The 27,235-nt window shown below is 40.6% G+C and overlaps 1 protein-coding gene across 5 annotated transcripts in view; it reads right to left on the reverse strand.

Annotated features, from left to right (window-relative positions):
* The window catches only part of TET1 (tet methylcytosine dioxygenase 1), a 131,460-nt gene that overhangs the window by 13,000 nt on the left and 91,225 nt on the right, over positions 1–27,235 (reverse strand). For all 5 annotated transcript variants that reach the window (XM_081953962.1, XM_081953964.1, XM_081953961.1 and 2 more), the window contains 5 exons: positions 12,831–13,039; positions 10,756–10,906; positions 4,180–4,269; positions 3,540–3,677; positions 768–1,089 (listed from right to left, as the gene is read on the reverse strand). In XM_081953962.1, the coding sequence (XP_081810088.1) occupies positions 768–1,089; positions 3,540–3,677; positions 4,180–4,269; positions 10,756–10,906; positions 12,831–13,039 (910 nt within the window). The remainder of the gene's footprint in view (positions 1–767; positions 1,090–3,539; positions 3,678–4,179; positions 4,270–10,755; positions 10,907–12,830; positions 13,040–27,235) is intronic.

Raw genomic sequence — 27,235 nt, forward strand, 5'->3', positions numbered from 1 at the left:
GGGCTTTGCCATCACGTATTTAAACCAAACATACTTTTATACTAGGTATAATACAGATAGTCCCCAACTAAGTACAGGTAATCATCGACTTAATAACAGTTCAGTTGGTGACTGTTCAAGGTTATAACAGCACTCTTACACTCTTTAATGACACGATTCACTTAACAACTGTAGTGATTTGCTTCACATCTGTGGCAAAAAAGATCATAAAATGGGGCAAAACTGACTTAACTATTGCCTTTTTGGGGTCAATTGTGGTTGTATGTCCAGGACGACCTGTGTATATATAGTACTGAAATGCTTTTGCTCTCAATATTTTACTTTGTTCAATTTTTATACTTTGCATTTTAGACACACAAATGCGAATGTCTATAACGGGTGTCAAACTCAAGGCCCGGGGACCGGATCCAGTCGTCCCCCCCCCGGGTGCTTAGATCTGACCCACAGGGCTGCCCTGCAAACAGCGAAGGACCGGCCCATGATGCCTCTGCCAGTGAAAACGGAGCTTGCGGCCCTCCAAGCTCTGTTTTCACTGACAAAGGATTGCAGGAGACAATTGTAGCTGAAAACGGAGCCCAGGAGAACACTCGGGCCACCACATGCGCCCCAACATGAGTGACGTTTAGCTGGCCACGCCCATCCTGGCCCACCCAAGGTCAAACACAACCCTGATGGGGTCCTCAATGAAATCAAGTTTGACACCCCTGTTCTATAACATGCTCATATCTATCACTATCAGCTATTATTTGAAACTCTGTTGTACCTACCTGAATTTTGTGATGCTCTCTTGGTATTTTCTGGCAATCCATTTTTTCCCCTTACAGCTGCAGAATGCTTTTTTTCAGCTAAACTTTGTTTTTTTGCATCTGGTTTTTTCTTAGTTGCCCTACGTGGCTCAGCTAACATCCTCACTTCTCGGGGGAAAGCAGTTAGCACCTGGATTGCCCCATTTTTAATCTTGGCTTCCAGCCCTTCTTCTGTGCCAAATTCATCTGTTTGTGATATTTTGTAAAGAGGCAACACATGAAGTTGCTCATCATTTGGTATCACACCTACTATACGGTTGTCTTCTTTTGTTAAAGTACAAACCTAGCCAGAAAGGGAAGTAAGCAACTATTAATACATATATATATACACAGAAATACACAAACACACTTAATCAACTTCAGTGAAAATTATTAAGTGAATGTTTAAACTAAAAGGTTGCAAAGACAATCTATTTCACCTTCCTTGTAATGATTTTATGTATGTTACACCTAAAACACAACTAAACTAACACAGAGAAGGTCCTCGTCTTACAGTCATTCGTTTAGTGACCAGCACTGAAAAAAGTGACTTGTGACCATTTTTTAAACTTATGACTGCTGCAGCATCCCATTGGTCAAGTGATCAAAATTTGGTTGTGAGCACGCATGCGCCCTCACTTTACTCGCACACAGCCCTTTGGGACTGAAACAGAGCTTCAAACATGCTAATTAACTCAGGCAGCTGTGGTGAGTACAAGCAGGGGCAGCGCGGACGAGCCAGGAAGTTAGTTATATATGGAAAGGATGGCGCAGCCAGCCAGCGATCACAGCTAAGGGCTCGCCCGAAGCCGCGTGACCATGCAGCAGCCCACCACTGGATTGGAGTCTCCTGGGATCATATAATCATCTTTTGCAATCCTCTGAGAAGCAAAAGCAATGGGGAAGCCAGATTCACTTAACAACCATGTTACTAACTTAACAATTGCAGTGATTCACCTAACAAGCGTGGCAAGAAAAGTCGTAAAATGGGACAAAACAAAAACTGTCTTGATTAGCAACAGAAATTTTGGGGCTCAATTGTACTTGCAAGTTGAGAACTATTTATATATAGTTTGTTTCTTGTACATGAACAATAGGTTATAATTTATGCAGCCTGACATTAAGAGTACAATCCAATAAAGATCTCATGAAAAATATATTTGCTAACTCTAGCAGAACATTTCTTCAACCTAAATTGAAGAAATGAGAAACAGAGTTCTGTTCTTTTAGAAAACAATACAAAGAAGGATTAGTTTGATTATAAAGAAGGAATATGCCTCAACAGGATCACCAAAAGCCAGTCATCCTTTACCTGGCACTCTTCAGATACTGGACTAAAATCCCCCAAATCCTGTGCTGGGTGGCAGTCCGGGTACACTATCTAACACAACTGAAGAGCTGGGGAAGGTTGCATTGTCTTGAACCAGCCTGTACTGTGAAAGAAAAATTCCTCACCTGCAGAAGCCCAGATAACGAAGGCCATTTAATGTAAGATTTCCTGCTGAATGGTGTGACTAAAAACACACATTTGTTGGGGGAAATGGTCAGTTAACCTGTCCAATAGGCCTTGTCTTGCCTGGGCTCCCTTATGCTGCTGGACTCAAAAACAAGTAACTGTGATGGCAAATCTAAAAAGCCAAAGGATTACAGTTCCCCTTCTTAAAAACAAAAGAATAATGCATCAAGCTGGTTTGGTGGCCCAATGGAAACCAAATGGACCAAACCTGGAGCCCCTGTATCGAATACAAGAATTTGGTGCATCCCAAGCTCCTCCTGGGCAGTAGGCAAGACATCTGGGACTTGATCCCAGGCCAAATCTGTCATTGACTAGAATGGTAGACAAAAGGCTGGATGTGTCATTTCTTCCTCCCCAACATTCCTCCATTCTTCAAATCACAAGCCTGCAAGGACAACCGGATCAGCGCTGCTAAGTAGCTTATTTCACGAAAAGCAGCTCAGTCAAGGCTGCACAAAAGCTCAAGGAAGGACAAGAGATTCAAACATTCGAAGAGATTTCTTTTTAACGCCCTCATTTATAACAGAGGGCTGGAGGTTCCTACCACACTCCTCAAGACTCTGTATCCTGCCCCTAATTCCTGCGTTAACATTTTCCACTGGAGGCTGTTTCACTCTTGCTTCTATGACTGCGGCCTGCATTTTAGGTCTTGACCACAATGATGGGAGAGATTGATCAGCAAATGCTAACCATCCAGTCAGAGAAGCTGGCAACATTCCTGCAGCTCAAGACTGGGAGCTGAACATCAAGGCTCACTGCTAAGACCTTGAGGAATTTCCTGGATACTTGACTTGGCACAGCTTGACTAAGCTCTATCCAACCTAAGGACCTAAAGAATCCATACAATGAGTTAGGTAAGAAGGTTTACTTCCTGCTAGGAAGAAGCCGTAAAATAGTTGATTGTCTTCTGTCAACATGAAAGTGAAATTCTTTTTTTATTCCCACCAAATTCTGATCCAGATGCTGCTTCTTTCTCCCACCCACCCATTCCCTTTGTTTCAGCGATATTTGTGCCCTGCACTTTTTGGCCTTTAAGCTCAGGGGACAGACATCTCTGCCCTGATAAATTATTTCCAACAAGTTATGGCATTGTAACTAAAGATTTAGAAGTGAATTTTGTACGAGACTGCAAAAACTAACTCTCAAGCAATATTTAACCTCAGTAATCAAGAAAGTTTATTTAAAATAATGTATTGTACAATCATTGCACTTTATGTCATTTTCCAAATTTCACTTACCACAGTACTTCCATTGTGCATGTTGTGAGTATCCTTGTGTGCGTGGGCACAGAAATCAATGCAAGCTGTCACACCAGAGAAAGGCCGGCCTTTCTTGCTCCCAAGACGACAGTCAGGACCCAGATGCTCATTCTCCACCTTAGAAAACAAGGCAACGGGGTCTTATTTCAGAAACAGAGTAAAGCATGTTGTCAACATCATTACAATCAATGCATTTATACATAACTAGCTGATAACCCAGCATTACCCGGGTATTTATTTATCACAACCCTCCTTCCATGAACGTCGCCGCAATTTCTAATGTTGGATTTTCCCCCTTACCAGAGGGAACCCCCTTATGGAGTACTGTGAAGCTGTTACCGTGGCAACTCCACAGCGCTGTACAGTAGAAGCCATTTTAAGGCAGTATGGTAGAAGCCATTTTAAGGCACAACAGGCTGTATCTTAACAGAACACATACCCTGAGGGATGTGAGGGGTTTCTTACCCCCATAGTTTTTGTTTCCAGAGGGTAAGTAATCTGTGTACCAAGTTTGGTTGAAATTGCTCGAGGCGTTCCAGAAGTATGCTGGAAAACACACACACACACACACACAGCCGTTTATATATAGAGATATCATATGAAATATTCATCAACCTACCTGGTTGTGGAAAGCATCAGGGGCAAGTTTTTGATATAATGGAGCCACATCAGTAGCTAAAGTCTGCAAATTGTTTTCAAGATTTTCTTCCTGGAAATAAAGAAAACAATTACTCCATAATTGGATTGTTTATGAATAAAGCAATTAGTAAAAGCAACCATAATTGTAGCTTATATTTGATACTTATGTTTTCTACTGTAATAATAACACTATCCATATATTCAAAAGTTGGTCATGCAAAGGGGAAAATATTTCTTTCTTCTTTGCAAGGAAACCATTTCTTAGCCCAACAGCTATTAACAATGTTAGAAAGCCTATCAGGCTGGCCATGAAATAGTGACTTTTCTTCCTTCAATATACTGAATACAGGTGGTTCCTGGCTTATGACAACAATTGGCACTGGATTTTCCATTGCTAAGTGATGTGGTCATAGAGCATGACCACATCGCTTAGCAACAATTATCCCTGAAGTCCCAATTACCATTGTAAACTGAATCCTATATAGTTGTTCAATGAAACACCTTTCTACTGGGATCCTAGAACCACAATTGATGAAGAAGCTGGCAGGAAGTTGCAAATCCCAGGCCAGCAGGCATTTGAGTGACTTCTGCTGTTTGTGTTTGGGGGTGGGGTGGGGAATTAAACAGTGGGGGGTGGGGTGCAGGGCAGGCTTGGTGACATTTGGGGAGAGCGTGTGATATGAGAGGGTGTATGAAAGGCATGCAAATCAGGAAGGGTGCATGGAGGTATAGCATGGATCTGGGAATGTGCTTGAGGCTGTGGCATGGATCAGGAGAATGTGTAAGGGTGCAAGGCTATGTGTTTGGCATGCAGCGTAGGAAGGTGCAGAATGGGTTGGGGAGAATGTATGAGGTTGTGAGGGGGTGTGCTAGACGTGCAATGTGGCTTGAGGAGGTCGTGCAAGTGTGAAAGACAGGTGGGGAAGAAGTGCAAGGGGATACCTGAGAGCCACAGTATTGTTCTGACCTAGGCTTCTCAAGAGCATGTAGCAAAATATTTGTCCCAACAAAAACCCCTTTTATTAATTTACCGTGAATTCTGCTCATTCACATCCAGCAAAGTCTTTCAAGGGAGAACTTATAGTCACAGACCTTATCTGGCTTGGAGAGCTGCCAGACCGATATCTGCAAAACTTGGCAAGGTGAGTCAGGAGCCGGTGAACTAATTGTCTCCTGCAAACATCACTCCCCTTTCACTCCTCTTTTATTTCCTCTGGGAGGGGCCATTCATCGTCCACCTGTGGCCTTACTTCCAAGTCGACTCCTGTTCTTTAGCTGTTCCCTTCGTCTGGCAACTCTGCGCATGTGCACACTGGGAACAGGCTCCAGCTGTGTCTGCCTCACTGATGTCTGACTCTGAAGACAGCTGATGACTGGCATAGAGCTCTGCCCCCCCTCTCTGCCTCCAACACAGAGCCCACGTCAGAGCCTCAGACTCCAGGACACTCCCATGTTCCTCCCCAACCTCCTCACTGTCTAAATCTGCTGCCAGCTCTGCTGGCCACTGGCGCGCCACAACAACTATGGCTCAGGACAAGTACATGAAGGCCAGGGACAGTGCACAAGGGTTAAGAATGTGTTAGACAGAGTATGCGGGGGTGGGATGCAATTTTCTGACAGTGAGAGCAATCAACCAATGGAACGCCTTGCCTTCAGAAGTTGTGGAAGCTTCATCACTGGAAGCTTTCAAGAAGAGACTAGACTGCCATCTGTCAGAAATGGTGCAGGGTCTCCTGCTTGGGTAGTGGGGTTGGGACTAGATGACCTACAAGGTCCCTTTTAATCTGTTAAATTCATGGAGAATGTGAGGTTGTGTGTGAGAGGCACAGTAAATCTTGGGAAGTGTGTGGAGGTGTAATGTGAATTCTGTGTATAGGCAGGGGAGAGTATATGTGGGGCTAGTGCACAGGGGTATGAGGCATGGTGAAGGTTGAGGTGAGCGTGTGATGACTTGAGTGTTGTGTGAGAGGAACAGGTGAGGGAAGGGTCTTCGGAATATAAGATGAGTCAGGGAAGGTTTTCAGGGTGATGGAGTGACTCAAGGGCCACTGTGAGGCTGTGCAAGGGTGTCTGTGAGGCTTGGATAGGGTGCAGAAGGTTAAAGGTCGGGGGGATATGCGATTGACAGCACACAAAGACTGCAGGAGGCTGTGCAGGTGAGGGAGGTTTACCTCTGCAATGGGTGTGTGATCATGGGGTGCTGCAGCAGGTCAGAAATGCTCTGAGGATCAATCACAACCATCATTTGTTCAGCACCATCATAACTTTGAATGGTTACTGAATGAATGGACACAGATGAAGGACTACCTGTATAAAATTTTAAAATTTACTACATAACTGACAATACAGCTATTCAACTTGCTCTCTTTTGTTCGTTTTCATATTGTGTTAAAAATAATTATAACTACTCTAAGAGGATTATTTTATTATCCTCAGAGGAGAAGAGACATAAGATAGAAATATAAGCAAGAGTTTCTTCAAAGGGACCCTTTGAGTCTAAAAAATTGGGACTCAGTAGATCAAACATCTTGAAGCTCTTTCAAGAAAGAGGCAAAAAGGAAAAAAAGCACAAAACAAAGAATAATTCAGGGGTGTACAACCACGGCAACTTTAAGACTTGTGGACTTCAACTCCCAGCATAGCCAGCTGGGAAATTCTGGGAGTTGACATTCACAGGTCTTAAAGTTGCCAAGGATGGACACCTCTGCAATAAATGCTTTAAATATATTACTAAGTTAGGCTTTTGGCTAATAATAGAACAACAAATATGTGGCTCATTTTGTACTTGCTAAAGCCAATATATCAGTTTAGCAGACCAATATAGAAGCCTTAGAAAGTATGAGATTCAGTGCCCAGGTAACTAACATGGCTAATCTCACTAAGTAGACATGGACCTGGCTAGTATTTGGGAGGGGAGAATTTCAGGAAATCTTACCACGGCTGTAAGATTGATTGGGAAATTGAAAACACATATTAAAAAAGGGATAAATTGTCCCTCTACTATTCCCAAAAGAATTCTTGAAATGCACCCATCAATTCAACCGCGGAAGTGAATGATTCAACAAGACTTTTACATTATAAATATTTAGGTTTGGAAAATATTCCATTATTTAAAACAGAGTAATATCAATTAATAATGTAATAAATATCATTCCTCCAAAACTCATAATAAACGGTTACATATTAAAACAAATAATAATGAGGTAATTAAAAAAAGCAGAAGAATATCACAGGTGAATTTACTCCTTAACCTATGCACAATGTTCAAAGGAGTCCTATTTCTCAAGCTGAACTTACTATCAATTTTGGCTGTAACCCTTGAACAATACGTTTCATTAGATGGTTACACGTTTACTATAAAAAACAAATGAACAAAAACCACCGAGAGCGTAAGTTTCTCCCATCCAGATCCTGGGCTGTGAATAATAGTAAATGTGGGTTGCTGAATCCACCCATAATCTGCAGTTTATAAACTGGTTGGATTCATTCATTCCATAAAAATATCTCACCATAATCCTACATGATGCTTTGAACCTGGCATGCTATAAGCAAGTCACGGTCCAAAGTTAACTCACTTGTTATGCTAGAAAGCAGAACAAGTCATAATTAAGCAGAACAGAAATGAAAGAGCAGCTTTAAATTCTTCTTTGTACAGCAGGAAGCGGGCAAAGGCAAGGGGGGCAACTACTTCTTGTATCTCTTTTTTTAAAAAAAAAATATATTGTTATTGTTTACATATAAATATATTGAATGCAGTGTAATTGTCCTGGCATTTCCTTGCCATAAAAACAAAAGTGAAGACAAATAACATATATATTACCTTGTTTCCCCGAAAATAAGATAAGAGTCTTATTTTCTTTTGACTCCCGAAATAAGCGCTTGGCCTTATTTTCAGGGAGGTCTTATTATTTTTGAGGTGCAGGAGGCAGCGAGCGTGGTCACCTCATGGCTGCTTTGTGTTGCAAGATTTTCGGGGAGGGCTTTTTTTCGGGGGAGGGCATATTTTAGCGCATGCGCTCAAAAGCTCGATTGGGCTTATTATCTGAGGAGGTCTTGTTTTCAGGGAAACAGGGTATTTTAAACAGTGCTAGTGTTGTATAGTTATTTTTGACCATCATATTCTAGAATATCAACTTATCTATTTCTAATACCTCCTTAAGCACTATTGAGCAGAATAAGTAAATCACAATAGCACAAATCCATATAAGTGTGTTACCTGTCCAAAAATTATTCTGGACTACTTTCTAGACAACAGATTTTTCTAGTTTTAGCTCTAAACTACAAGCTATTCTTACCTAAAGAGCATAATTTTATACTTCTTTACATTTAACCTCATCTCACTCCGTCCAGGGGTTCAAATGATCCATATCTGTCTTTACTTTCAATCTATCTTCTTCTGCATTTGCATTCTATACCTCCTAGCTTTATGTCATCTGTAAAATGATCAATATTTAATATTTAGCTAAAATAGAAGGTTCTAATAAAAACAATGACAAGCACTTTCATTTGTTTGCTCTATGAACTTTTTGACCATCCGACATAATTGTACAACCAAGTGCCTGCTTTAGGAGTATGTACTATGCTGGAAGTTAGCAAACATGTGTGCATAACAAGAACTGGCATTTGTGAAATGTTCCATATTTTTAAAATAAGGAACATTTTTTATAAAATGGATTGCTCATATACATTAGTCACTGTGAGTGTGCTCATTCAATCTTAAAAGGAAAATAAAAACATAATCTTAATTAATTTTAAGAGGCGAGATGGCACAGTGGTTTGAGTGCAGTACTGCAGGATACTTCAGCTGACTGCTAGCTGCAGTTCGGCAGTTCAAATCTCACCAGGCTCAAGGTTGATTCAGCCTTCCATCCTTCCTGTGTAAAATGAGGACCCAGATTGTTGGGGGCAAGAGGCTGACTCTGTACACTGCACAGAGAGGGCTGTAAAAGCACTATGAAGCAGTATACAAGTCTAAGTGCTATTGCTATTGTCCAGCTTAGTGTACCTGCTCATTATTGTCAGTTTTTTGACAGATAGGAAGCAACAGGTGAGGCTAGGGAAAATTACATGTGGTACCTAGGCAACAAGCCCTGAGGGCTGAGAGCTCTTTTCTCTCTATACCAATGAGTGCACCTCAAGGAATCCCTCTGTTAAATTCTGAAGTTTGCAGATGACACAACGGTCACTGGCCTCATTCGAGTTAGTCATGAGTCTGCAGCCTGCATATCGACGAGAGGTTGAAAACCTGGCCCTGCGGTGCAGCTATAACAATCTGGAGCTAAATATGCTTAAGGCTGTAGAGATGTGGATTTTAGGAGCAGCCCTTCTATTCTACCACCTCTTACCATATTCAACAGCACATTATCAGGACTTGAAATGGGCCCTTAACATTAGAACCATCATTAAAAGGCACAATGAATATTCTTCCTGTGTCAACTCAGGACGTTCTGGAGCTGTTGATACGGTTTTACAGAGGAATTTTTGAGTCGGTCATACCTACTTCTATAACTGTCTGGTTTGGTGCAGCAAGTAAACAGACAGGTACAGAGTCCAATGAATAGTTAAGATTGCAGAAAGAACAATTGCAACCAGCCTGCCTTCCATAACAGCCCTTTACATTGCGTGGGTTCAGGAGGGCTGAGAAGGTATCTGCAGACCCCTCTCATCCTGGGCATAAACTATTTCAACTTCTCTTCTTGGGCACAGCAGGCCAAAACAAGTAGCTACAGGGAGAGTTTTTCCCCTTGGGCCTTCACTCTGCTGAACAACTAATGCTCACACTGCTGCCTAAAGTCAGTATGTATTTACCCAAGTAGTATGGCTGCAACATTATTATTATTTATACTTCTTATTATGAAGGACAATACTTCAGACTTCCCCCTTCTATTGGCATTCTTACTGGTATATTATTACCAATAAGAGCCGTGGTGGCACAGTGGTTAGACTGCAGCACTGCAGGGCTAACTCACTGCTCACTCCAGGAGTTCAATTCTGAGCAGCTCAAGGTTGACTCAGCCTTCCATCCTTCCGAGGTGGGTAAAATGAGGACCCAGATTGTTGGGGGTAATATGCTGACTCTGCAAACCACTTAGAGAGGGCTGCAAAGCACTATGAAGTGGTATATAAGCACTATTGCTATTGTTATGATTATCATTAATCTGTTGCTTTGCATGTACACTGAGAGCTTCTGCGCTGGAGACAAATTCATTGTGTGTCTAATCACACTTGACCAAATAAAGTATTCAATTCAATGTGTACAAATTGGTAAATTATGGTAAATGGATCAGAGGAATGAAAGCATAGCATTTTGGTGGTGACAGGGACTGAGATTTTATGCGCTTATTTACATGTAAGACAAGTCAGTACAAGTGATTTACTGTGTATGAATAGAACTTGCTCATAGTAATGCTTAGCTTGCTCATCTAAGCCACATAGAGAGGATGTAATCTAATGTGATTCCACTCATTCTGAACAGCTTAAAACATTTATAATACCTGTGCACTTAAACTGTAGCATTAAAATTTGCATTATGGAAGAAGGAAAGGAGAATACTTACTTGGGCGTGATCATCTGTGAGAAGTCTAAATTTTCTGGGGATTTTGCTTCTGGCAAACTTACAGCCATTGTAATACATGCTCCAAGAACAGCCAAATGAAAAGGATGCCCCACATGTCTCTGGGTCGAGACCTTGACAGGCACAAGTACGACTAGAAAAATTAACCAAAAGTAGGTAATCAGCTAGTTAGGCAAGATCCTCACCTTCAACAAATTGATGCCCCAAATCTCTGTCAATCTAACATATACATTGAAAGCTAACATCTGGGGAATTCTTAGTTTTAGATTATACAGATACAATCTGTGTTATTTTGACTGGAATAGACTAGAGCAAGACAAACATGTAGACCACTGGCTGCTTCTGATTGTGACCAGTGTAAGAATCAATCAGATCTGATGAATCTCATGCTGCAGGCTCAAAAGTGGCTTTCCCCCCCTTTCCATCATAGGGTAGGCAGTCACTAAGCATTTAAGGCTCCAGGGCTTTGCCAAATACCTTGTTGCTGTCACATCAGATTCCTCAGCCATTGCTCCCCAATCAATTATGGATGGAAGCAATAACAACTTGTCTATAATCAACTTCAATACATTTTTCTGTAGCTTGAATGTAATATTACACAATATTACACCAATAGAGGTGGTCCTTAATTTACAACTACAATTGAGCATTTCTGTTGCTAAGTGAGACAGTTGTTAAGGGAGTTTTGCCTATTTTACATCATTTCTCCCCACAGCTGTTAAGTGAATCACTGTAATTGTTAAGTTTGTAACACAGTTGTTAAGTGACTCTGGCTTCCCCACTGATTTTAATTGTCAGGTCACAAAAAGGATCACATGATCCTGGCAATTGTCATCAATATGAGTCACCACAGGGATGATGCAACAGTTGTAATTGTGAAAAATGGTCATGTCACTTTTTTCAGTCCCTATGTAACTTTGAAAGATCATTAAACAAACTGTTGTAAGTCAAGGACTATCTTCAGGCAAAGAGGCCTGAAGGGAGAGCTACCAGAGTGATTAGATACTGCTAATTGGGTTTATGAGAAATAAATAGTGGACTTCTTTGTGGCTGTATATTTTTTTCATTTTAGATCATGTAAAAAATAATGACTGTGCCATCCCTGAGGCTGCTTCAAATTGCCTTCCATACTTAGTTGCTAGTATTGTGGAAGACTAAAACATGTGTAGTAAAAAGCAAGTTTGTTTCGGTTGTAGAAGTTTCACTTCCAGAAAATGACTGACCATTCCTGGAATTATCAAATTGGGGCCTTCTAAGAACAATGTCAAAAAATGTCCTAATTGGAATGCAAAAGTTTGCACCAATCTTTCCAGGATTAAAGTCGGCACACAACTACATACTTTAATTTGGCTGCTCCGTTCAGTAGGAGTTACTAAGTAAATAACATACATTTATGTGAGTTATTTAGAATAACGTCCACATCAGATAATTAGGTTTCTTCAAGCTTGGTTTCCAACTCAAATCAGATTTGAGTGCCGAGAACAAAGTACTGAAGTTTTGTTAGGATAGGAATAAGATACAAGCCTGATTTCAGACATCATATTAAATAAGCCTGAAAGGGAATTTGTAAGATTTAATTGCAGCAGCTCTCATTAAAAGCAATTTGGAATGATGAAGCAGCGGTACACCCGCACACTGTTTCTTCACATTAAGAAAGAGTTTCAACTATATTGATTTTATATTTTGCCATCTACAAAAAATGTAGAAAAATGTGCTTTATTCTATTTACCTCTAGAAGACATCAAAAGCAAGATAGAAAGCTGTGAGTAACAACAGAGGACATTCTTTAAAAAATGAAAGAAAAATTGTATTTTCATATAATCTGTTTTTGCCTGGATACAAATAATGAAAAATGAGAAAGTTCATTTTGGTCCTCTTAAAACATCATACCCAGAATGCTATCTGCACTCTACTAAAAAATTAGAAATTATTGTGTTTCTTTTTCAATTGTAATGACTACAGTGAAGGCTGTCAATCAAGTAAAATTACTAGTCTCTCATATATCCCTTATATTTTAAAATACTCTCATACTATGAAATATTTTAAAGTGTACTTACTCTTCATTTAATGCACATCTACGGCTAGTTGGACAGCCATATTTTCTGAGACTCTGGGTCAGTTCCTTATACAATGTGTCAGCAAGAAGGTGAGGAATTCCTTCCCAAGCCAAAATAAGTATCACAATCACAGCCGTTTGGCAGTGATGTCCTGCACGCTGACGAACTAAGCACAGCAATTTTTCTTCATCACCACTTCTCCGTATCACCTAGAAGACAAAGGAAGGGTTTGCAGATTAATCATGGAACATCCCAGAATGGAAATCTAGCTATTATCTCTCTAGAGCTATTGGCTCTCTAGAAAGAGCTATAATATAAGGATCAGCAAGTTCAAAATAGAGGATGAGAACACGAAATGAGCACCAAGCCCTATAGTTCACATTGAAAGGCAAGGACTTTAATCACCTTGTCACAGTTGCTACTCTCATGTTTTTGACACCCGCCTCCTCCACCTCAAGGACAGTCCAGATTAACAGATTAACAGAGTTGGAAGGGACCTTGCAGGTCATCTAGTCCACCCCCTTCCCAAGCAGGAGACTCTACCTAGGATCAAACTCACAACCTCCTGATTGTGAGGCCAGAGCTATAATTGTCTATCACAAGTTTTTTCCCCCTCTTATGGATTTCATCAATCTTCCACTGGTTAATTAATTAGACGACATCATAGTTTGAAATCCCTTCCAGACAGTTATTTCTGAAATTCCAATTATATAGTTTTTCCTAAAATAAGATCAAAACACACCAAGAAGCAGAAAACTGCAATGTAATCTACACACTTAGCAAACCTCTTTTCTCGGTAGACAAAATTTTGGTCTACAAAATAGTGTATCCACTATTTTTTTATCCTCAAGTATTCATTCAGCCCTATTTGCATACTGCTGTTGTCATGCCTGCAGCCATCTTTTCCTTTGGATCTTTGGCCTGCCACGCTTTCCATTATTCTACTATGGGTTTTCTATTGTGGGAAAATGGGAGGGGGGATTGTAGGGAGTGAGATGCTATGTAGCCATAACAAAATTCTTTCTAGAAAGCCAAGGTCATCCTTTGCCTTTGCACCTCTACACCTGACCGGAACTGGATGGGTGGAACTGCCAGCATGGCAGTGGAAGATTGGACCATGTGAAGGACTTGTGAGTGTGGGGGCAAGATCTTGAACTTTCAACTGGGTGGGGAAAACCGGGAAGCTTTCAGATTTGCGTTTTCCCAGATGTGCTAACATGGCTTTCTTAATAAAGTGGAACTTTGAGCAATACTTTGCCTTGGATTCTGATTTACGTTTGGATGCTATTTGGAACCCTGACAGCTGTATCTACTTGCTTATTAGACAATAAACGTTAAACTTAGAAACAGACATTTTCAAAAAAATGTGAACCTGGAGAAAGGCTACTTCAACTACACCACATTTCATTTATCTTTCAGAAAATCTTCTTATCGTTCAACTGTTTACAAAATGCTATCCATTAAACCAAGTCAGTAACAAAAGATTTGCAATTAAACCAGACAGGCCTGGAAGGATAAATCACATTTAAGACAAAGGTCAGAGAGTATTCAGTGCTGCTGGATCACAATGAAAAAGGCTGGCATCATCAGGAGTGCAGCGAATCAAAGTGAGACTTGCCTAAAGTAACGGCAATTTCTTCAGACAATTTTTTCCCCACATTGACAGTGTTTAGCAAGCATGTGCAGAATTGGGCAGCTTTTCTCAGTTTGTATCTCTTTGGCAAGGTAGAACTTCTCAATAACAGGGAAGAGAGGCACCGTGGGATTCAATAGCTCTCCTAATACAATTTTCCCCTCTTAAAATATCATACATTTCCCTTAACCTTTAAAAGGAAGCACAGTTTCCCACTTTTTTTGCCATCCCTTGTGGATAAAGACAGGTTATAATTCTTATTATTTCACCCATGCTTCATTTAAAAAAACAACAACCAAATCTATCATTGAAAAGAAACAAAATTTAAAATTACATGATGTACACAGTCCTGGACTTACAACAGCTCATTCAAAGTTAGAACAGCACTGAAAAAAGTCACTGTTTTTTCCACACTTACGACCATTGTAGCATCTCCATGGTCATGTGATCAAAATTCACACACTTGGCAACTGGCTCATATTTATGAAGGTTACAGTATCCTGGGGTCATGTGATCACCTTTTGCCACTTTCTGACAAGCAAAGTTAATGGGGAAGCAGATTCACTTAACAACCGTGTGACTAACTTAACAACTGCAGTGATTCACTTAACAATTGTGGTAGGAAAGGACATAAATGGGGCAAAACTCACTTAACTGTCTTAGCAACAGAAATTTTAGACTCAACTGCTGTTTTTCAAGTCGAGGATTTCCCCATATTATTATTTCAGAAGTGTCGAACTACATTTTCCATGCCTGTGCATTACTATTATTTTAAAATAGATGTGTAGAATGAATTACAGGAATCCTTTCTCAACATAGTTGTTAAGAACTACTATATTGCAGTCACTAAGTTAGTAACCAGGCTGTTAAGTGAATCTGGCTTCCCCATTGAGTTTGCTGGTCAGAAGGTCGCAAAAGGTGATCACATGATCCTTGGACACTGCAAGTCATAAATATGAGCCAAATGGTTAGCATCTAAATTTTGATCACATAATCATGGAGATTCTGCAAAGGTTGTAACTGTTAAAAATGGTCATGTCACTTTTTTCAGTGTTGTCGTAACTTTGAACAGTTCACAAAATGAACTGTTGTAAGTCGAGGACTACTTGTATTAGTAAATGATAGCAAATTGTAAACAATCATTTTTCTCAACATTACGAATGAACTTTTATGAACCATCCGTTTTCGTAATACCCTAATAAAGAAAGAAATTATGCAAATTGGGGAATCCATTCTGGCCTGCTCTCCTTATCTCTACATTTCTAAGAAATCAGTACAGTTTTCCCAGTAATGTAGTACCTGTTAATTTTCCAATATGTGAGATTCAAAAGACTTATATCTACTTCAGATAACAATTATGCAGAGGAAATAACTTTACAAGGAAGACATATGAAATAAATATATATCTCAATGTATCTCTATACAGCACCACTAATCACGCCTTAGATCTAAAAGTGCAGTGCTCAATGGCACACTTCTATCCCAAAGCTGAATACAAAATATTCCTTTTGCAACAAAAAGCAATTGCTGCCTTATCATCGTTATATTATGCAAACTTCTTGTATAAAGAAATTGTGCAGGCAGGGCAGCACTAGGATGTTTATTCCTAACTCACTCTTTGGGGAGGAAGGCTAATTACTTAATATTATCATTGGAAAGTAGAAATACAGATTAGGTTACGGTAGACTGTTGTACTGTGGGATTTTTTTCTAAACTGTAATTCTCACAAACTCTTGCCACTGTAGCTGATGGAAATTAAAGTCCAAAATGACTAGAGGGCATCAGATAGTCAAACTCTGGGTCAGGTTACTTAAGAAAAAAACCATTCTCAGTTCAGCTTTTCTTTCATAGTAGTTAAGAGCCCCCATGAAATTCACAGAAAGTCTCCCTTGTAATCAACAACCAATTCTGATCTGCTTTTCTTCACTTTCCGGCCTAGACATTCACTCCCAAATCGCACAAGGAGCTATAAGGCATAAATGGAATACAACCATTCGTTTAGATAACCATGTTGTTGTCAGGTCTGCAGCCATCTTTTCTTTTGGGTCTTTGGCCTACCACACTTTCTATTATTCTGCTATGCATTTTCTATTGTGGGGAAATGGGAGGAGGGATTGTAGGAGTGAGATGCATTGTAGCCATAACAAAATTCTTTCTAGAAAGCCAAGGTCATCCTTTGTCTTTGCACCTCAGCACCTGACCAGAACTGGATGGGTGGAACTGGTAGCATGGCAGTGGAAAATTGGACCATGTGAAGGACTTGTGGGTGTGGGGGCAAGATCTTGAACTTTCAACTGGGTGGCGAAAACCGGGAATCTTTCAGATTCGGGCTTTCCCAGATATGCCAACATGGCTCTCTTAATAAATTAGAACTTTGAGCAATACTTTGCCTTGGACTCTGATTTACTTTTGGATGCTATTTGGAACCCTGACAGATGTTTGAATACATCCTATCCTTGTTATAAAAATGTTTTAAGTATACAAACGGAAATAAAAGACTAAGCTAACCTCTACCACATATTTATATCTTCCAGTATTATGATGTACTTGTTACTCTCTGTTCTGTTCAGCTAGATTAATATTGCATAATCCTACTCATTCAACATATTGTATAGTTAACACGCAACCCCTTTTACCACTGTGAATAGCATCAGAGATGAAAGTCACGGGCTGATTCAGATAGGTGCGTGGCATAGACTTTACTACAATCTGCCTGAGGGTGAGTAGAGACAAGGAGAAAAAAGAAATTACATATTTGTATTCATCAGAAATTCATGAGAAAAGGCTTACTGAAGTATTTGCTGGCCTATAAAATGTTTCGCGGACAACAGACCTACTTTCTTTCTAAGGGATTATGGCAGGGATGGGATTCTACTGGTTTGAACCGGTTCAGGAAAACCAGTAGCTCCGACTATCAGCTGGGAGCGAACTTGTTTGCTCCAACTTTGAAGTAGGCCTGCCCCTGCACTATGCTCATGTATATTTCCTTTTCCAAAGCCCAGCTGATGGGCGTGGCAGAGTGGATTGCTATGTCTCAGCTGTTTTCCTTGCCAGCAGCAATGCGGAAGGTGAGTTTTCTGTAAACTGCGCATATCATGCATGCTAGTCACGCGCTGGGTAAACCGGTTGTTAAACCCGTAGGATCCCACCCCTGGATCATGGGATCCCACAGGTACATCTGAAGCGTGAACTGACAGAGTCCACGAATGAAGGGACAATGTGCTATTTATGTGTACCTCACTGGACCTTCTTTGGGTTATCACATTCCTGCTCCTGTGCTCTGATATACAGTATAGGACAGTGATGGCGAACCTTTTAGACACTGGGTGCCCAAAATTTGTCCGCGTGCATGCCCAAACTGCCTGTGCAGCAGAGACCTGAAGATCAGCTGCCCAACAGGAAGCGGGGCATCCCAACACTGGCAGCGCAGCAAGAGGTAAGATATTTTTCTTTCATGAGCTTCTGTTTCATTGTTTGGGAAACAGAAGCTCACGAAAGAAACACCATGGAGATCTGACGCCGCGCATGCCAGCAGAAAGGGCTCTGCATGCCACCTCTGGCACGCGTGCCATAGGTTCGCCATCACAGGTATAGATCACCCTTTGGCCCAAATTTATCTTGAGGATAATGGCATTTGCATCATTCCTCTACCTTAAATTTCTTCCATTTGAAATGAGCAGGGAGAAGATTGTATTAAAAAAAAAACCTTCCCAAGTTCAAATACCTTTGCGCTGATTCAATGATGGCATTTGAATAAGAGAGATTATTCCAGAATATTTTTATAATGTTGTATAATTATGTAAGATGTACATATCCAATTCCTTTGTTAATATGTAGATAAAATTATATGGAAATAATATTTTCCAATTATGCAAAAAGAATGTAATCTAATCTCTAAATTGTTTTTTGAAAGTTAGTGTCATGGGCAACCATATTTCCTAGAGCAACTTAATTGCTTGGATTCTACTTACTTGAAATATTTCTCTTAGATTGGTGAAGCAACTGTCTCAACCCTTGGCAGGATCTCTGGAATAAGGAACAAGTTCTCTGTGAATAAAGATTACTTGAGGTAGATTGTCCCTTCAAAATTAGCCAAACTAACTAGGATGCATGTTTTTGGATTAATATACTTAAAAATGCAGAAATGACTCGCGCTATAGTAGTAATTACACTCAGGAATTAAATGAAAAATGAATTTCTCTTTAAATTTGTTTAAATTAGAGCAAAACAGCAGAATGAAGACTTTAGAGGACCACAATTGTCAGCCCAGATACAAGGCCAACGTGACCTAATATTGCAGAAATTTACAACACAATGCAATATGGAAGGAACCAGAAATGAAACTGGAAAAGAAAGCCTGCTCTGCAAAGCATCAAAAATAAATCAATGATGCAAACCAAACACCATCTGCTATAAACTTGTTCCAACTGAAGTATATAATTGGAATGATATATTTAGATGCTGAAACACTGCTGGAAATTACATCTAGCCTGCTTTTTTTCAATTAACAAAGAAAAATACAATAACAAATATAATTTTACTGTATTTTTGGCTCAGCCACCACTGCATTCCACACCAGATGCTGATACAAATAATGTGAAAAGAATTCTCGTCTGCACTGTGCAAATTTGTATTGTTCTGTGCGTAGGTGTCATGGCCTATTAGCCTAACCTTCCTCCAGAAAACAATGGTAAACACTCTCTGGATTATCCCATTCAATTCAAATGACCAGAAATTGATAGCTCAGGGTTGAAATGAGGGGTCCTTGAGCTTGGTGGTCTGAGCTTGGTAGTTTTTTTGCCGACCTTTCATTATCACACTACCCTGTTTCCCCAAAAATAAGGCCCAACCGGAAAATAAGCCCTAGCATGATTTTTCAGGATGCTTGTAAAATAAGCCCCCCCACCAAAATAAGTCCCAGTTAAGATCATCAGCCAGACGAACACAATTAGTACCGTATTTCCCCAAAATAAGACCTAACCAGAAAATAAGCCCTAATGCATCTTTTTGGAGCAAAAAATAATATGACATCTTATTTTGGGGAAAACATGGTAGGTAATTACAACAGCTCAGATAATGATCAGAAATTGCCAAGCAATAAGTCTTAAATGTGTCAGATCCATTTCTTTCTCATTCCTTTTGCTTGTTATATTGAGATGTATGTGAATGTAGAGATGCCTCCTCCTGCTGGTCACTGTAACTCAAAGCACTACGGAGGATATATACGCTGTGTAAAAATAAATCCCCCTCTTTTAAGGAGGGGATCATGTCAAACCCCAAACGTAGAGCATGGCACAATCTAAATCTATACTGTGATCTCCCTGCTCTGGCAGCTTAAAGGAGGGTCTGCCGTTCTGCCATACCTTTCTGATTGTTTTTTTAGAAGTGCACCCAGAAACCCATTATTTCCTCTGGTGAATGCACTTAATCATAATGTTGAAAGAAAGGGGATTTGCAGAGAGAGATAGTGGTTAGCATCATCCAGTTGAAGTCTTACAGTCAGACATTGAAGGACACAACTCTGATAGGATAACCTTATTCTAGAAAAACTCCTGATAATGAAAAATCAAGCTATGATAAACTCAAACAGTTTCTAAACACTTTATACAGCAATACCAAGATCCAAATCCTCTCACTTTTCCTTCAGACTGAGAAGCACTTGTTTCTCAGAAAGAAAATTGGTTAGCATTTAGGCATTAAAAGGAATCTGGTCTCAAATTCCTTGCTTCCACAGAGTTGTCTTCAAATGAGTGACTTCCTTGCTTTACAAGCTAAAACATGTGTCTGGCCTCAGGCTGGTTTCCTGGGGATCTCAAATATCCACCTTTTGGAGGAATAATCTGGTATCTATAATCATTCCTAATATATTAAGCCTCATCCTTCAATTTCAGATGAAGGTTTTTTGGAATGATGTCTCTTTTCCCCCTTCAGGTTTCAAATGAATCATATAATCCAAATGAAGCAGCCCCAAATAATGCCCCTCAGTAGATTTAAAAATTGCACTTTTGTCATTGCTCAACAACCCTACGGATTTCAACACCTAGCTCTTTATTTCCATGCCAGGAACACATACATAGTGGACATCCTTGTCTTGAAATCCCCAAAACATGGAACTCTCAATCTTCTATTCTAAATTTTCAAGTAATTGCTGGCTAGGGAATTCTGAACTGAAATCTTGAATTTGCCAAGATTAAGAAACACTGCCTTAACTGTAAAGGTAAAGGTTCCCCTCCCATATATGTGCTAGTCGTTCCCGACTCTGTGTGTGTGTGTGTGTGTGCTCATCTCCGTTTCAAAGCTGAAGAGCCAGTGCTGTCTGAAGATGTCTCCATGGTCATGTGGCCGGCATGACTAAATGCCAAAGATGCATGGAACGTTGTTACTTTCCCCACCAAAGGTGGTTCCTATTTTTCTAATTCCATTTTTACATGCTTTCAAACTGCTAGGTTAGCAGAAGCTGGGACAAGTAACAGGAGCTCACTCCATTACACGGCACTAGGGATTCGAACCGCTGACCTTTCTGATCGACGAGCTCAGCGTCTTAGCCACTGAGCCACTGCATCCTGAACTGTATCTTGTTGCAATTCAGTGCATTTTAATTCTTACAACCAAATTACATCTTTAAGGCCAGCTCTAGATTGCAGAAAGGAAAATACTTAAGGTTGGAATTACATAAGCAAGAGACCCTTGCATTTTTAAAGGTTTATTAAATAAAGGTATGTAACCTTTATTAAAGGTTAATAAATTATATCAAATTATACTATGTAACTCTACTCTGATACATAACAGCGTTGTGCGATATATCTCAAGTTCACTTTCACAAGAAAAGGAAAATGGGATTTTACAATGTCAAATACAGAATTCTGCAGTTTAACTTTCTACTTTACCGGCATAATTAATATCTTTATTTTCAGAGTAACAGCGTTAACTACTGACAATCCAAGTACCTGCTTTCAATCAATCTTTTTCCAGACTCCCCAACACAAACTATATGTTACAAATTACTCATCACCATTTATTCTTAGAATTATCTCTTGGGCCCCGTTTTAACGGGGTTCCTCAGGATTTAGCATTTTCTCCACTCCTCATGTAACATTTACTTGAAGCTGCCGATGAGATAATCCATTGCATGGTAATAGCAGTCTTCTAGCTTTCCATCTAGTGAAGTAAGCCATGCTGTCAATATCCTGTCTCAGTCTGGAGACTGTGGAGCTTTGAAGGTGGAATCACAAGTTTCAGCTCAACCCTCGCAAGACTGAATGGCTTCTTGGCATCTGGTTCCAGGGATTTACCATTGTTCTGGATGGGGTGGCATAAAATGAGGTCTTCCTGGACTCACAAAGAACAACTCCTGGTTGTGGGCAGGGAGGCCATTGCACAGCTTCTTCTTGTGCATCAATTGCATCCTTTCCTGGATTGGGACACTATGTTCTCAATTACTCGTGCCCAGGTTATCCATTAAAAGGATTACTATAATAAGCTCTACACAGGGCTGCCCTTGAAGAGCATCCGGAAGCTGCAGCTGATGCAAAAGATAATGGTGTAACATGTAGCATGATTACAATGCAGTACTGCAAGCTAACTGTGCCCACAATCAAGAGCTTGATCCTGACTGGCTCAAGGTTGACTCAGCCTTCCATCTTTCCAAGGTGGGTAAAATGAGGACCCAGATTGTTGGGGGCAATAGGCTGACTCTGTAAACCGCTTATAGAGAGGGCTGCAAAACAATATGGAGTGGTATATAAGTCTAAGTGCTATTGCTATACAGTGGGAGTGCGGGTGTAGTTATTTGCACTCGTTGAATAGCACACAATACACCTCTAATCTTTGAACTGTATTGGCTTGCAGGTGCATCTCAGTACTATAAAGTACTGAGATGTGACTGGATATTGAAGGAACACTTTCTCCAAGGTTATTCTACCCATCCTATCAGACATGGCTAAGGGTTCCATCTACTAAGTAATGTCATCTTAACAGGACCCTAGAAAGACTGCCTTTTCTGCTGTGGCACCTGCCATTTGGAACATTAGTACACCATCTCCACAACTTAGCCTGGTCCCTAACCTTTTGGCCTCCAAGAAGTGCCTGAAGATATGGTTGTGCCATCATGATGGGAGGGGGGTGGGTGTTGAGTCCAGTGATGGTGGAGAGTTTTTTCACTGATTATACTGACTAGGATGTATGGCTGCTGTTCAAGTTGGGTTTTTTCTATTTTAATAGTGGTTTTAATACAGTTGTAATTGATTTTATTCATATTTTGTTGTTTTATTGCTATTGTTTTAATTAATTAAAATTGTTGTGAGGTGCTGAGAGTCACAAACGTAGGTTGGACCACTATACAAATTGAATGAACGAATGAATGTTTAATTAATTAATCACTTTGGGGCATAAAAGTCATAGCCAGGCTCATACAGGAAACTCAGGATGAATTAACATCCCCTCCTTTCATTTCTTTAATAGCTGTACTAATCAGAATTTCTCCATCAACCATTACCCCAGCCTGGGATAGAAATCAATGTTGTATAAAATTCCCCATACATGGTAATGAACTTATTGGGAACACTAAACAGAATGAAGTTTCTCAGGATATGTTCTGTTCCACAAATAAACGTAATAAAATCCTTATGCTACTCTATCACAGATGACTATGATTTCAGAAGCAATGAAACCCACATGTTGGTATTCGTTCAAGACTAAGCATGGAGCTCTTAGTCTGAGAGAGGAGGAGGAGGAAGAGTACCTGATGGGCCAACCTCTCAGTATAATAAAAACTGGCTGCCTTCCTGTCTGAGGATTAAGTTCTTTTCTACCACATCTCTGTTTCATTCAAGATTCTGTTGGATAAGGGCTAAAGCTAAGTCCAATTATCCCAAACCCAACCAAGAAAAGTCTCTACATATCTGTGGCAGACCTCTTAATTTTAAGAGTAAACAGTTCTACGCTGGTACAGCAAGCACCAGTTATCTAGGCAGACCCAATGGAAATTGTACAACTCATGGAACAAGCCAACATTAACACACACTAAATCATACTCTGCAGAGCTGGCAATAAGAAACTCATAAAAAAAAGTAAAAGTTTCCCTTGCACATACGTGCTAGTCGTTCCCAACTCTAGGGGGCGGTGCTCATCTCCGTTTCTAAGCCAAAGAGCCAGCGCTGTCCGAAGACGTCTCTGTGGTCATGTGGCCGGCATGAGTAAACACAGAAGGTGCACGGAACACTGTTACCTTCATACCGAAGGTGGTTCCTATTTTTCTACTTGGATTTTTACATACTTTCAAACCGCTAGGTTGTCAGAAGCTGGGACAAGTAACGAGAGCTCACTTTATTACGCATGCTAGGGATTTGAACTGCTGAACTGCCGACCTTTCTAATTGACAAGCTCAGCGTATCAGAGTGACAAGCTTAGTCACTGAGCCACCACGTCCCTTCTAAGAAACTCATAGGTAACTCTAAAAATAATACAGAAGCTGTACCTGTGTTTTATTGAATATATACTTTTTAAAAAGTCAAAGATATTTAAACTAAACTTTTCTTAAACAATTGCTTTTACTGAGAACAATGAGCATTGTTTATTTCAAGGATAAATAGGACACTGCTACTTTTTCCAGTATTAAATCTCCAGCACAATGACAGGACTGCCATCCTTTTGGCTCCAGCTTTGCTTCACTAGATGCCAGTCTGCCATTGAACTTCCAAACTCCGGAGATATGCTGCCGAGTCTTCCGGCAGTGACCGCTCTGGGACTACGCTCTATGGTTGTAGGCTGGCTGTTGGAAGACTCTTGAGTCTTCCCGCAGCCAGCCCACAACTATAGAGTGTAGTCCCAGAGCAGCTGCTGCCAGAAGACGCGGCAGTGGATCTCCGGAGTTTGGAAGCCGGTTATGCTCGGAGCATGGCAGCGGCGGCAGTGGGGCCGTGGTGGCGGCGGCAATGGCAGCGGGGCTGTGGCGGCGCCCTAGCCCAGCCCTGCTGGGAGAGTTGGGCATGGTGAGGCAGGGAGGCAGGCGAGCTGGAGGCAGAACAAGTGCTCACGCAACCTCTCTTTCCAGCCGGGCAGAGAGCCACGCGGCTTAGCACCTTTGGGATATTACTGGGCCGGTGAGTGGTGCTCTGCCTGGCTGGAAAAGGGCATTGCCGGGTGCCTGCTCATGAGCGTGGTCATCTCATGACGGCTTTGTTGTGCTGCTGTGACAGCGCAACACAGCTGTTTGCCCCTGGGGTTGTGCCCGGCTCTTCGGGCTCCCGCTTGCAAGAGAGCAGCCACCCAGCAACCCCAAACCAATAAGCCCCCCCAAATAATAAGGCCCAAGCAAAATTGGGGGGGGGTCAAAAGAAAATAAGACCCTGTCATATTTTCGGGGAAACACGGTAGTCTTCATTTAGCAAGTGTCTTATACAGTGACCATTTGCAGTTACAACAGTGGCAAAAAAGTAACTTTTTGCCCTTCACAGAGCTATGGAGCAAAGGAAAGAGTACAGTATACTCTGACGTAAAAGCACAGCATGGTTCCACTTAGTGATCACTTCATTTAATGGCCACGTTGCCAGTCCCAACTTGGTTGTTAAATGAGGACTAACTATATATGAATAAAATAAATATTCTACTGCACTCAATAGTCAGTTAAATGCTTTTAAAGGTCAAAATGAAAAGCATGAAAACCACAACGTAATAGCTGATTCATAATACATGTGTTTGCCATCATTGCCCAATTACATTATTGTTACAAATAAACTGTCTGAACCAGATTTTAAACTACATAAAGACACAAAGCGCATTTTGGAGGTTCAGCAATGTCAAGATTTGAAGATACAATCTACAAGTCAAGCAGGTCAGCTCCAAAATATTTCAGAAATAATTGTATACTAAGACTTATCATAACATCCAAAGTACTTTTAATTTGTCAGGGTTGATTTCACCAAATCCTCTGTGTAGATGTTTAGAGCTAAGCATTGGGGAGAATAAGCAGTTGCCATGGAAATTAAGAAATGTGGTTTACTGTCAAAATTCAGCTACAATCTGAACCAATAATTTGCAATCAATAATACAGGCAGTTCCAATATAGGTAATTGGGTTATAATGAAAATTGGGACTGGAAATTACTATTGTCAAGGGAGACAGTCATGAAGTCAAAATATTGTATGACTATGTAGCTTCATGACACCAGTTCTGGCAGTCTTGGTTGCCACTGTTATGTGACCCCATGCAGGTCACTAAACGAAGACCTCACCTGACATGACTTCCTGCCAGTTTCTGCAATGTGAGAGGATGCTGCGATGGCTGAAACTCCAAGGACCCCTTGTAAGTTTCCCCTCATTCATCACCATTACAAGTTTGAACAGTTACTGAATGAGTGATTGTAAGGACTAGCTGCATCAAACCACAGAAAGAGCTTCATGTGGCCTGCACAAGAGGTGGTATTCAGCAGGTTCTGACCAGTTCTGAAGAACCGGTAGCGGAAATTTTGAGTAGTTTAGAGAACCGGTAAATACCACCTCTGACCGGTCCCGCCCCTATCTATTCTCTGCCTCCCGAGTCCCAGCTGATTGGGAGGAAATGGGGATTTTGCAGTGACCTTCCCCTGGAGTGGGGAGGGAATGGAGATTTTTACAGTTTCCTTCCCCTGCCATATCCACCAAGCCACGCCCACAGAACCGGTAGTAAAAAATTTGAATCCCACCACTGGCCTGCCCCAACTTCTTTCTCTAGGAGTCTCTATTTAAAAGAGCTATTAAGCTCCCTTGACATGAAAACCTCCCTGGATAGGGAGGTTTTCAAAATAATGTGCCAGACTCCTTGCAGTCTAGATGAAAATTGTTAAACATTTATTTGCTAAGATCAATGGCATTGATTGGAAAGAAAGTTAAGGTTACGATCAAGAAATCAAGCAATAAGCTTCTTTCAAATGAGATCCCTATGCAGCCAATTTAGAACAGCAAAAGCTGTGTCCATTTCCTTGCACGTTTTCATTCGGGGCTGGAAGCAGGCAGTCCTCATCGGCTCTTATCATTGATAGCCCTACTACTAGTTTGACAAATAACTCTTGCTCATTGAAAGGTTGCGGAGTTCATTCTAATCCCTCTCCTCACACCGACGCCATGTTGTTCTCTTTCTGAGAGCATTTGGGATTTTGTTACGTTGCAATGGATTTCTGTCTCTTGGTGTTTCATCAACACATCCTTGAATTCTCTTCCTGGTTTTCATTTTGTTGCCTATTCAATTCCTTTCATTACTGACTATGTAAGTTAGTCCTCATTTACAGTAGCAATCACAACTGGAACTGGTAATTCCATCACTAAATGAAGGGATCACAAAGTGGAAAATCATGTGATCCAGACTGTGATTTCTAGTTCAAAATTGACAAAACTGATCAGTTTCACACCTTCAGTTTTGGTTTTTTTTTTGCCTCCTAACCTATTCCCACACCCTTCGGAATGCTCACTTGGGAAAACTAAGAAAAATTTAGTTTGTATTTAGATTTGTTGCAGAGGAAGGGATTGATTATAAAAAGTTTAAGTAGGAACACAGTGAGGAATACACATCAAAATATTGTAGTGGCATTGGCGGCCACAAATATGCTATGCAAACAGCCCCACTGTGTGCCTGCTTACTCTTTTGTAATCCCTTCATCTCCAAAATCTCCAGTCTCAAAAGTGTGGATGGGAGGAGTAAAAAATAAGCAATTTCTATGGCAATCTCTTCTGTGCTTAACTTGTTCCCTCTCTCACACAGAGTAAGTTTGGAGAGAAAGGGATTAAAAGAAAGTAAGAAG

The sequence above is a fragment of the Natrix helvetica genome (genome assembly GCF_964273705.1).
Source record: "Natrix helvetica genome assembly, chromosome: 5".
In the NCBI taxonomy this organism is placed as follows: domain Eukaryota; kingdom Metazoa; phylum Chordata; class Lepidosauria; order Squamata; family Natricidae; genus Natrix; species Natrix helvetica.